The sequence below is a fragment of the Lynx canadensis genome, chromosome A3 (assembly GCF_007474595.2).
Source record: "Lynx canadensis isolate LIC74 chromosome A3, mLynCan4.pri.v2, whole genome shotgun sequence".
Lineage (NCBI taxonomy): Eukaryota > Metazoa > Chordata > Mammalia > Carnivora > Felidae > Lynx > Lynx canadensis.
Window position 1 is genome coordinate 441,022 of NC_044305.1, and position 11,804 is coordinate 452,825.

Here is an 11,804-nt window from a genome sequence, read left to right on the forward strand (position 1 = left end):
GTGTTCCAGACGGGGTCACTGTGGTGTCTGTGGTCCCCGTCGCCAAGGGCACCACTCAGGATAAGCTGCCCCGTGCCCAGCGGAGCCCCTGCACACTGAGGACCCCACTTTGGGACCAGGGACCCCACCCCCTTGACCCTCTTGACCAAGAGGCCACCTGGAATGTGGAACGAGATGATTCTGAGGGTGTGGCCACATCCTGGCGTGGAGTGTGGCCCCAGCCATGTGCTCAAGCTGGCCACAGGGGTGACCCCTGTGGGCCAGTGGCGTCAACTCTCTGAAGTGTGGAAAATAAGGGTGGGCGGGAGGAGCACCCCCCCCTCCCTGGCCGCTGTGGCACATTTGGGGCTGGCCCAGGCATCTCCCTTGGTTCTGTCCACTAGCCGCTCAGGCAGGCTCCTTTCCTCCGGGCACAAAATGCAATGCCACCGGCCCTGCAGATGTTTGGACAGGGCGGCTCTGCCCGACTGCCTGCTGGGCACTGTCCGCCTGTGGCCGTGAGCAGCACTGCGGGCTGGGGCCGTCCTCTGGCTTCCTGTCTTTATACCTGTGTCTTTGTTACGATTCTGCATGTGGACACCCCGGGGGTACCGGATGCTGATGGGTAAGATACTGGCTGTGTCTGAGAAGGTCTCTTTCTTAAAAGAGCGGGAAGCAGTGGCCTCTGACCTTTGGCCCCGGCCCTCCCAGCACCTCTGACACCAGACCTCCTGGAAGAGCCCTTGGCAGGGGCCGGGCGCCGGGCGTGCTTGGGGGCAGTCTGCGGGGGCCGGGGCCTTGCTGGGGCCGGTGGGCTGCACGCTGACCGGCTGGTCTGCTGTCTTTCAGTCAACGAGTTCACGGTGATCAGGAAGAAGTTCAAGTGCCCGTACTGCAGCTTCTCGGCCATGCACCAGTGCATCCTCAAGCGGCACATGCGCTCCCACACGGGCGAGCGGCCCTACCCCTGCGAGATCTGCGGCAAGAAGTTCACCCGGCGCGAGCACATGAAGCGGCACACGCTGGTGAGTGCGCGCGCGGGTCCTGGGCGGGGTCCGGGGGCGGGATCTGGGGCGGGGCGGGGCGGGGCCGGTGGGGGGGGGTGTTGGGCCGGGTTCTGGGCGGGGTCCTGGTTCCGCAAGGGTTTGGCCAGGGCACACTGTGGGGGGCTGAGGTGTGCGGGAAGGTGATGTGGGGTGCCCAAGTGATGGGGGGCACCACCTTGAACCCCACCCAGGGTCGGGGTGCTGAGGGCAGGGCCCATCACCCCCAGCCCCCAGCCCTCAGCCTGGCCTTGGCAAGTGCTTCCTCCCCCTGCCAGGACCTCCCCTGGCCCCGTGGGTCCCACCTGTGAGGTCCCTTCCTCTGTGCCTGGGCTCCGAGTGGTGGTGAGACCCAGCCTCTGCTCCCCCCGTGGCCTGTAAGACGTTTGGTTACCTGTCTTGTGCGCACCCTTAGCTGGCAGTTGCCAGGGAGCAGATGCCAAATGGATGGATTTGCTTGCAGGAAGTGATAGAGGAGAAGGTCATCTTGAAACAGGAGGCAGATTCGCCAAAAGACACAGGGCAAGGGACTCTTGTGGGTGATGAACCGTGGGGGGGTGGACCACAAGGTTCCCCGCAGTGTCCAGTCTTCCTCGGACACGGTGGAGTTCAGGGCTGAGGGTGGGGCCACCTGGAGCTTGCAGCCATTAGATCGTGAGACTGTAGATCCAGGCCGCCCTGGGTTGTCAGGTGCCCAGAGCCCCCAGCGTGTGCCATGGGGGCGCAGGGAGAGGGCGCTGGGGCGACGTCACGAGTTTGGGAGTCTCAGAGGTGTTGAGAGTCACCTGCGAGGTGCACAGACTTGGCTGGAGCCCTACGGCATGCTGATCTGATGACATCAGGAGCAGACCCCCCCCCCCAAGGAGGTGTGGGGGACTGTGTTGGCAGTGGTGAGGGTGACCTGGGTGTGCCCTAGGCACAAGGGCAGCAGGTGGCAAGGTGAGAGTCTCAGGCCTGGCTGCTGGCGGGGTGAGCCATACGGATGAGCGGGGTCTTTTGCTGTGCACGTCCATTCCGTGGGGTGAGTGGGGGGCTCTGGCTCACTTTGGGGTCACGTCCAGATTTACTCTCCTTGGATCCTCCATTTGGCCCCCTTCAGGGGCATCCTTCCCAGCCCAGTGGGGGGCACTTATTAGGGGGTGAGGACACCCTGAGAAGCTCCCGTGAGGTCAGGCGGCAAGCGGGAGGGGAGACAGTCCTGAGAAGTGGATGCACCCGGCCCATCTGACTGAGGGTCGCCCATGACCCCATCCTGCAGTGTCTCCCCAGATGGGGTCGAGCAGAAGGCGGGAAAGTGGCAGTCCTGGAACCCGGGGGCAGGTCTGCGGGGCCAGCAGCCGCAGGGCTGGCTGGACGGCACGGGCCCCGGAACTTCCCTGTGTCTCGTTTCGCTCATCTCCCAGGGTCCACCCTGAGAGCACAGGGGTCATGTTAGCAGACCGTGTACAGCAACTTAGGGCTGCCCACGCTGCTCTGGTCAAGAGATGAGTAGTGTCTCGTCACGCGGAAGTGCTGGAGGGTTGTCGCTACCAGGTTGCTCCGTCTTTTCTTTAGCAAAACCATGTCATTGCTTTTAGGAAGCATCAATCCCATTTGAGGCTCAGTGTGGCTGCTACCTTGGATGGGCCAGGTTTTCCGTCCTGGGTTTGTGTTGGGCTTCAGGGAGGGCCATAAATCCTGAAAACGTTACCTACCAATGTTTTGGGCTTGCTTTTTTCTGAGAAGAGAATCTGTATCTTCCCCTTTAATTTGCCGGGGGCCCCCGACCCCAAGGAGGCTGAACCCCTGCTGACAGGCAGGTGGCAGTAGGGGCGCCCTATGCCACCTTGTCCCGCAGCGGCCCTTCTGTGCAGACGCCGGTGCCCGCTCAGCAGACAGAGGGGCCGGCGGCAGGCTGGCCAGGGGTGGTCTGGACAGTGAGGTCTCAGGAGCTGCTTGCCACCAGCCGGGAGCCACGGGTTGCCATGGTGCCCGCATCCTCTCTCTTTCCCTTGCTTCCGTTTGTTTGTTAGGACAGGTGCGGGCCATCTGGTGCTGGCCGAAGTGGCTCCCTGAGATGCCTTTGTCGCTCCGGGGTCCTGGCACAGCCCTCAGTTCCCCGCGTGGGAGCCCCAGGTTTTGAGGGGCTTCAGTGGGCACTGCCCAGCCTGCTCTCAGAACACAGTTTCTGTTGTGAGAGTGTTGAGGAAGCCTGGGTTTAAGACACAACAGAGAAGGTGCAGGAGGGCCCTGGGGACCAAGTCGTTTCATGCTCCATTTCTAGAATCAGAACGTGTGGGCCCAGCTTTGCCCGTGCCTGGGGACACAGTGGTCTTCATGGTTGGGATTTGTGGACGGGTTTTGACGGGGGAAGGTGGACTGTTCATGTCAGTCTGTGGTGCCACTGAGTTGGGGGGTGGAGGGGCCCTTAGCCCGGGACTCGTGAAGGGGTCCCTTCAGAGGGTGCAGCCCCCAGGACAGTGACCCATCAGTCAGGGGGCGCTCCGAGTGCGAAGGAAGGACACAGCTTGGCAAACCCTCTTCCACCGTCATGCTACTGGTGGTGTATTTATTGCAGTAACAGTATTTGCTCGATTGCTCTAGAACACCGGAGAATTCAGAAAAATATGAAGAATTAAAATTGCATTCTCCGCCCTCCTGCACTGACCGCCCACCCCCCCCCCCCCCCCCCCCCCCCCGCACTGACCGCCCGTCCCTCCACAGGTCCACAGCAAGGACAAGAAGTACGTGTGCAAGTTGTGCAGTCGGGTGTTCATGTCAGCCGCCAGCGTGGGCATCAAGCACGGCTCCCGGCGCCACGGTGTCTGTGCCGACTGCGCAGGCCGCGGTGTGGCCGGTCCCCTGGACGGCGGTGGCACTGAGGGCTCCCCCGAGCTGTTCCCTGGCGACGGGCCCTACCTGGAAGATCCCGACGACCCGCGGGGGGAGGGCGAGGAGGAGCTGTGTGAGGACGAGGACGAGGTGGGCCTGGCCCACGAGGACGCGCTGCTGGCGGCCGAGAAGGGGGACGAGGACTCTCCGCGGGGTCCTGGCAGCCCCCCAGGGGCACCGGACAAGGACTTCTGGATCTCCTAGGCGCCGGGCCGGGGTGGCGCGGCACCACCCTCTCCTGTGTGTGCGCGTGTGTGTGTGTGTGTGTGTGTGTCCTGCCTGCGGCCAGGCCATGCTGACCCCCTTCCTCCCCCATTTTTCTGTTCCCGCCCCCCAGACACACACACACACACACCACCCTGAGGCTCACAGGCAGGCATGACCCCAGGAAGTAAGGGCTCTGGAACCGAACAGCATGTTGGGGGACACGGGGTGGGGTTGAGCCCAGGAGAGCACACAGTCCGACATGTCTGTGGGGACAAATAGAGGATCCCCAGCAGGTACATGTAGATAGGGCTCGAGGGAGCCGTGTGGCCAGTCTGGCCTCGGGATACACCGTAGCCCGATGGCCAGGTCGAGGTCAGCACTGGTCCCGGTTGTGAGCGTGGTCCCCGAGGCCACAGGCCCAGGAGACGTTGAGGGAGGTTTTGCACACGCCCGATGTCCAGCGTGGAGTCTCCCCCTGCCCCCTGCTCTGCTCCCCTCTTCTCAGCAGCCCGGTCACTGCCTGCGGCCACCGCCGCAGTCTCTGGCCGCTGTTGCGGCCGCCGGCGGAGCCCGGGTCGGGTGTACAGAGAGCCCGTGGCCCTCCGCCTCTGGGCTTTGGTGCTTAACATAAAACAAGCTGCAGAAGCCCCCCACTGGGGCCGGGGACCCCCAGGTGCTATCTTCCGGCAGAGGCAGCCAGGTGGGGACCGATGGGCCACCGACGTGCCACGCTCCTCTGGTGCAGGGCTCAGCGCTGCCCCGCGCCTGGCCACTTGGGTCCTTTTGGGGGGCCTGGGCTCTTTGTTCTGCGTGCACTTCCTTGGGGAGCCCGGGGGCGGCCTCATCCCCTGGGCCTCCGCCGTCCTCCCTGCCTGGGCCAGTCCTCCTGACCCTCCTGAGTGCCCTTGCCTTGTTTGCTGCTAACACTGGAGGCGGTGTTCCTGGCTGCCGTGTGCTTGCTCGCACGTCCCCGCGTGGGTAACCAAAACTTTCAAGTAGTCAGAGCCGTCCTGAGGTAGTTACGTAAAAGTACTTGTTTGGCATTCTTTTCTCACCTGACGAAACAGAGTTGTCTTTTCTCGTCCTCTCGTCGTCTCTTTAGATGCGCTCCCGCCCTCTTTATTAATTTTCCGGGTGGGAAGCCAGGCCCGGCTGTGAGGAGCCCCCCCCCCCGGGCCGCAGGACGCACACTGGTCTGTCTCCTCCCTCGTTAAAGCTGTTCCTGACGACACTGCACCACTAAGACATTCCGTCTCGCACCCACGTGGCTCGGGCTTGGCAAGACTCATGCCACGCAAAGACTCCCCGGGCGCTCAGCTGGAGCCCCCATTGCAGACGGTGGTTTTATTTCTCTTTTCCACAGACTCTGAGCTTTTACCAGGTTTTTCGTTGTGTCCGCATATGTTCTTTCTAGGTGGAAAAGGAAAATACCACAAGACCCTAACTTCGGTTCCGACGGTGGCCGGGAGCACGTTGGGCCCAAGGCTGCTGTTGGGGGTGCTGGGGACCAGGGCTGGCCGGAAGCCCTGCGGGGGGAGGGGGGGTCACAACTTCTGCGTTTGTCTTAAGTACAGTCAGCCGAGTATCCATCAGTCAGAGGGCCTGCACAGAGCTGTCATCCGGCCTCCTGCACTCCTGTCCCGCGTGGTGACCGCGCGGTGACCAAGCCCCCTCTGGCTGCCCTGCTTGCCCGTCCGCCCACGGTGGGCAAGGCCAGCGCAGGGGCTCTGGGACACACTTCCCTTCCTGCCTCTCACCGCCGCGGCCCGGGCTGCAGCCCTCACGGAGCCCTCAGAACCAACCGCGTACCTCCCCGACTTTATGACCCCTTTTCTACACAGACTGATTTTCTTACAAATGTATTTGGGAACCAGACCTTTGCTACCAACAGCGTCTCTGGGTTTCTTACCGGCCCCCACCCCCCTTCCCCCGCTCGGGCCGTCCTGCCCACACCCCGGGCCACCTGTGCCTCCGCACTCAGGACACCTCGCTCTTTCTGACCCGCTCGCTCCCTGCTCTGGACCGCCCTCGCTGGCCTTTTGGGGGGGGCTCGCTGTCAGTGCCACGGGGCATCTTCTTCCCTAAAACCAATACTGTACCGGACGACCGAGGGCCCCGCTCTGCCCGAGCTCCCCAGGCGTTTGCTGCGTGGCAACCTCAGCTCTACGCGGTTGTCCGCCGTCGGGGATGAACCCGTCACCTCTCAGGAGGCGTGGAGGAAGAGACGTGTAATGAAGGGTTTTTTTACGTGACTGATTTTTTTTTAAATCGATGTTTAAAACTAATAAATATTTTTTTATGAAGAGGAAAAAATGTGTAGATTACATTTCACGTTTTGTACTTTTCTGTTTGTGTCTTGTGTGTATTTTGGTGTTTGCAACACCAAAGTGGAAAATGCAGTCCGTTGAGCGGGGAGTTCTTTGGGGTGGGGGTGGGCAGGGAACCCATATGACTTTTGTATCAAGCTCTGGATCCTGACCAGGTTGTACATTTGGACTCTGGGTCGTGGGGAGCAGTCAGAACACTGCCAGGACTCAGTAGGGACCTCGACTCGAGAGACACAGCTGCTGCTTCCAACTTTGCACATCTTCCTTTTTAAAAAAGAAAACTCTGAGAAAATGCAAAAACTGGAACTTTTTGCAATATTATGAAAGATAATCTTATTTTCGCTCATCCTGTGACGTGTGCGACGCTTAAGAAAGCCATACTTCACGGTTGTTTTTTTTTAGCTTCTATATTGTGTTTTGTACGTGGCCCCTTTCAGAACTACTTGTAGTGAGGGTGCTGTGTGTGCTTTTCTTAAATATTTATTTTTTCAACATGCTTCCAACCTGTCAACAAAAACAAAACAGACAAAAAAGGGCAGTGTTTGAAAAACTGTTGTGGTTTTTTTTCCCCCTTGGGGATGATCTATATTCTATCAACTCTATATTAATCATCATAAACCTGTGTTTGTATCGGAGACGTGTTTCATACTCGGGGGGCAGAGACTTTGGTAACGGGTCCCGCTGCTACCGTCTGCGGCCACAGGGCAGGCGGACAGCGCACCCTCTCTAGCGGTCTTGCGATTCTTGTCCGCCTCGGCGAGCTCCGGGCCCGCCTGTGGGTTCCTTTCTGTGACGGGGTTAGCTTAGACATTCTTGCAAAGCTTCCACTTTCAATAAACTGGGAAATTGCTGCTCAAGCAGACGCCTCATGAGTGTTTCACGGTGTCCCCTCCTCTGGCCTCAGCCTGGGTGAAGGTGGCCAGAGTGGACTGCCCCTGCCCCCCAGCCCTTGGTGGTCTGCGGCTGGCCCCCCCACCCTGCCTGTGGCAGGGTCCCGGTTCCGCATCCTTCCCCCAGGAGGCAGACACAGTTTCTGGAAAAACCCAAAACTTTAATTTTTCTCCTCGCCTGGTATGGCCCAGACTCGAGACACCTGAGCTTCACAAACAGGAGACAAGGTCAGCCCCCGGGCCCTGGAACCACCAGGTTAAGTGCAGGCAGGAGGCCCCTCCCCTCAGGGCGCATCACAGACTGGCCCCCCCACGCGGCCCTGAAGTTCGGCCTCAGCGCCCTGACAAGTCCACGGGCTGACGGGCAGGGAGGGCAGCCACCCCCAGGGACCCCGGGCCAGGGGGACGGCCGTGAGGTTGGCTTTAGTGCAAAAGGCTGGTTTCTTCAGAGGCACTTTGAGTGGCAAGAACCCCTCCCCCCCCAACCTCTGGGGGTCCAGGGTCACCAACTTCCCCCACTGTTAAAAAGTAGACCCTGCAGCTGGGAGAAGCCCCAGGCTGGGGAGTCGGGGGGTAGCTTATTTTTTCCTTTAAAAAGTCCTGGAGAGCAGGCAGCAGCACGGTGTGGGGCATGGGGGTGGGTGGGGGGCTCAGTCCAGGAAGTGCGGGTGGGGGTGGGGGCGGGGAGGGCCTCAGTCCAGGGAGCGCGGGCACAGAGAGGTGGGGGGTTGCAGGGGCCATGGGGGGGCTCAGTCCAGGGAGCGCTGGCATGGGGCGGGGGGCAGGGGGCGGGAATGGGGGGCTCAGTCCAGGGAGCGCTGGCATGGGGGCGGGGGGGGGGGGGGGGGGGGCTCAGTCCAGGAAGCGCTGGCACGCCTTCTTCCAGCGGCAGGCTGTGCACCACAGGTGCCTGTGATCCATGCCATACACCTTCCGGCACTTCTTGGCATCACCTCGGGGCTTCCTGGGGGGACGCAGAGGAGACGGGGGCTGAATGCGGGGCTGGGAGCCTCCGCCCGAGGCCTGCCCTGGCCCCTCCACACGCACGCACCTTGGGCCGGCGCCGAGTCTGGAGGGCGGGTCCGGCACACAGGTCCTGACGGTGGTCGGCTGTGGCTCCGGGCGGGTGGGGGCCAGGCAGCCCTGAGAGGAGACCAGGCGTGTCCTCTCCCCCGTCCCGAGCACCCCGAGGCTCACCCCGAGCTGCTGCCTGTGGCCTCACCCACCTGGTAGGCGGTGTCACCTCGGCGCGCCTCGCGGGGTGCCACGGGGCTCAGGCACCGAACTGGGGGCAGGGCCAGCGGGTGCAGCAGGCTGGACATGGGTCCGAGGCTCTGGCAGCTCCAGGCGGGGGGAGGCGGGGGGCACGGAGGCCGCGGGGGACGCTGGAGACAGGCTGGACAGCCCGTCTGTCAGCACATCCATGCCAACGTCCAACTCTGTGTAGTAGAAGTCCTCCTCCCCGTCGCTCTGCTCAGGCTCTGCCTGCCGCCTGCTGGGGACACGGCCGGGGGGGGGGGGTGGGGGGGTGGGAAGCTGAAGCACTTTGCTACTGGGGGGCTGCCCCGCCCCCACCGGCCAGCCCCATCGCACCCCAGGTGCACCAGGCGGATGTGTCTCTGCATCCCGGAGGGCCGTGCTCAGCACTTTCCCACACCGCTTCCACAGACACTGGAACAGGACCCGCACGGAGCTCTGGGCGACAGGGCTGGTGGTCAGGCGTGGGCCACCACGCCCACCCTGCCTGAGGGCTGCCTCAGGCTCACCTTTCTCTTCTTTGGGGCAGGTTCCCCGAATAGGAAATGGGCTGCCTCGGAGGGCAGTGGGGGTGAAGGGATAGACGGAGAGGACCGGTCACTGGCCAGGTCCCAGCCCCAGTCTCCGCTGCTTGCTGCAGCTGCCCAGTGGCCAGCACCAGGGCCTCCTTCCAGGGCTCCAAGCCAGGCTCTGTGGGGACACACCAGCACCCGTGGTTAGGGCTTTTAGCGGGCTCAGCCTGCTCCGCAGAACCCGCCGCCGCAGGGCCCTTAACTCTGGGCCTCCACCTGTTCGCCTGTTCACTGGTGAGCTTGGTGGGAAGGCGGTGGCCAGGAGAAGCTGGCGCAGCACAGGGAAGGATAAGCAGAGACATCCTGTGCGGGGATGCCCAGCCCGCCAGGTGGAAACGGATCAGAGAGGCCCGCACACCTGTGACACTGGCTTTGGCCTCAGTGAGAGGCACTGGGGATCCTGAGGTCTATTTCAGGCCTGGAGAGATCTATTCACAAAGTGGTCTTCCAGGCAAAGGGCAACATGCTCGCCCCAAGGGGGAGGCAACTACGGCGTCCTGGAAAGACAGTGGTCCTGCCTCCCTACCCAGGCCGGGTGTCCCAAGTCTCACCTGGGCTACAGGCTGCAGCTGGGGCCCCCAGAAGGAGGGTGCTGGTGGACAGACTGGTGAGGGCTGCCGCGCCATGACCTCGTCCAGACCGGGATTTTCCTGGGGGGTCTCTGGAAGAGACGCGGGTGGCATCCAGCAAATACTTCAGGCATCTCTCCTGGCCCTGCGCACGCGTGCGTGCACGCACACGTGTGCGTGCACAAGCGCGCGATCAGGCGCCCGCTCCCTCCCTCCAGGCACTGGGCCGGAGGCCCATCTCCACCCCCCAGCTCAGGTTACAGAGCCCCAGATCTCCAGGAACCTCTGGGAACATGGCCTGGGCTGGGGTCTCCCCAAAGTCTGAGTTCTCTGCAGCCTGGGCTTTGTTCCACAGTGACTTCTTCAGGGCCTGGAGCTGGACAGGGGTCTGAGCGCCGCCTCCCCTCAACCAGGCCAGGCCAAACCCAGCCCTCCTCCCCCAGATCACACATTAACCAGCGTTGTGCAACAGCAGCTGCGGGGCCCATGCCAGGCCTGGAGGGGAGGGAGCAGCCAGCAGTCGGCAGCAGCTAGGGCAGACTGGGCTCCAAGCGCAAGCAGAGAGTCCCCAGGCCCCAACAGGCCAGGCCAGAGCCCGCCTCTACCTGAGGAAGCCAGCCCAGGGTGTGGGGCAACCCAGGAGGGTTTCAGGCAGGGTAGGAGCCGGCAGTCAGAAGCCCTGGGATTCCTGCACCGTCAACCTCACGCCAGCCTGGCAGCCTCTACTGCACAGATTGACAGGGGCCCCCTCCCAGCCCTGCGCTCTGGCCCCAGAGCTTGGGGGGCACAAGGAGCGCTATATATTGCTAACTTGTGCTCAACTCCTCCAGGGCTGGAGAGCTAGGGAGGGGACACAAAGTGCAGATCTGGGCCCAGACCTGTCCTCCACCAAGAGCCCCACCGCAGGGGGGGGGGGGTTCAAAAAGGCACGTGCCCGCGCCCCACCCACCACCCCTGCACACGCCAGCGCACGTGTGCGCACGCCCACCTCGGCCTGGCGCGCGGGACCCTGGCTCACCTCTGCGCTGGCACCGGGATGTGCGCCGACGGCGTCGGGGGCCCCGCCGCTCCTCCCGCCCCCGCCCACGTCCCCGGGACCCCCCAGGTCCGCCGCCCGCGGCTCTGGCTCCTGAGGGCAGCGCGAACTCCAAGCCCGCAAAGCCGCCGCCCACGGCAGGGCCCTGCGGAAGGGGCAGGCTCGCGGGGGCGGTGGCTCGCGCTGGGCGGGTGTTTCCCAGCCCCCACCCCGGATCCGCTCCCGCACCCGCCCCCCAAACCGGCCGCGGCCGGTGGGAACAGCGCGGCCCCGCCCCCGGCCCCGCCCCGGCCCGGCGCGGCGGGAAGAGCTCCCGGGCAGCCCCGCCTGCCAGGCCCGCGGACACGCGAGGACCTACGCGGCCGCCCCCGCCGCCCCGCCCCCGGGGGCCCAAAGTTTGTGCGGCCCCGACGCCCATCTTTGCAGCGAGGGGAGTTTTTGTCGGCGCCCCGCCCTCCGGCGCCCGGTACCTGCGGCGGCGCGGGCACCGACATGGGCGAGGCCGCGGGGGTCCCGGCCGGCGGGCACGGGGCGGGGGGCGCCCGCAACCCGGAACGGGCACCGGAGAGCGCTCGGCCTCCATGGCCGCCGGCCGGGTGCCGAGGCTGCAGCGGCGAGGGCGGACGCTCAGGACACGGCCCCGGCCGGGCCGGGCCGGGGCTGGCCGGGCCGCCGACCCCCGCCCTCAATCGGCCGTCCGCCCGCGCCGCGCGGCCGGGAGGCTGCCGGCCGGCCACGCCCCCTTCGCGCGGCCGCGCGCACCGCCCCCGGCCGCACCACCCATTGGCTCTCGCGCTGTATCAACATGCCGAGGCGGCCGCGGCCGGGGCCACGTGCCGCGCTCCCAGTGGCTTGGGCTCCGAGGCCCGGCCCCCGAGCCGGCCGCTCCCGCGGCGGCCTGGGGAAGAGGGCCCGGCTCGCGCGGCACCTCGAGACCCCTCCGGCCGCCCCTCGCCCCTGCGGAGCTCCCGGGGGCCAGCGGGACCCCGCCGTCGGGGAGGGCGGCGTAGACTCCGCGGGTGTGCCCGCGCGCGAGTTGCCAGATCCGGGGAA

At 64.4% G+C, this 11,804-nt stretch overlaps 2 protein-coding genes across 2 annotated transcripts in view; one reads left to right on the forward strand and one right to left on the reverse strand.

The window, feature by feature from the left end:
* The window catches only part of ZBTB46 (zinc finger and BTB domain containing 46), a 64,351-nt gene extending 57,067 nt beyond the window's left edge, over positions 1-7,284 (forward strand). The window contains exons 4-5 of the mRNA XM_030309155.1: positions 829-1,004; positions 3,726-7,284. Of these exons, the coding sequence (XP_030165015.1) occupies positions 829-1,004; positions 3,726-4,097 (548 nt within the window). The 3' untranslated portion in view covers positions 4,098-7,284. The remainder of the gene's footprint in view (positions 1-828; positions 1,005-3,725) is intronic.
* Positions 7,285-7,457: 173 nt separating this feature from the next.
* Positions 7,458-11,352, reverse strand: SLC2A4RG (SLC2A4 regulator). The gene is given in 14 exon segments (XM_030309157.1): positions 7,458-8,281; positions 8,369-8,460; positions 8,544-8,639; positions 8,641-8,812; positions 8,911-8,948; positions 8,950-9,012; positions 9,084-9,215; positions 9,218-9,264; positions 9,698-9,807; positions 10,734-10,816; positions 10,818-10,850; positions 10,852-10,896; positions 11,222-11,269; positions 11,272-11,352. Coding segments are annotated over 14 exon segments (1,134 nt in total). The 5' UTR covers positions 11,335-11,352; the 3' UTR covers positions 7,458-8,169.
* Positions 11,353-11,804: the final 452 nt, after the last annotated feature.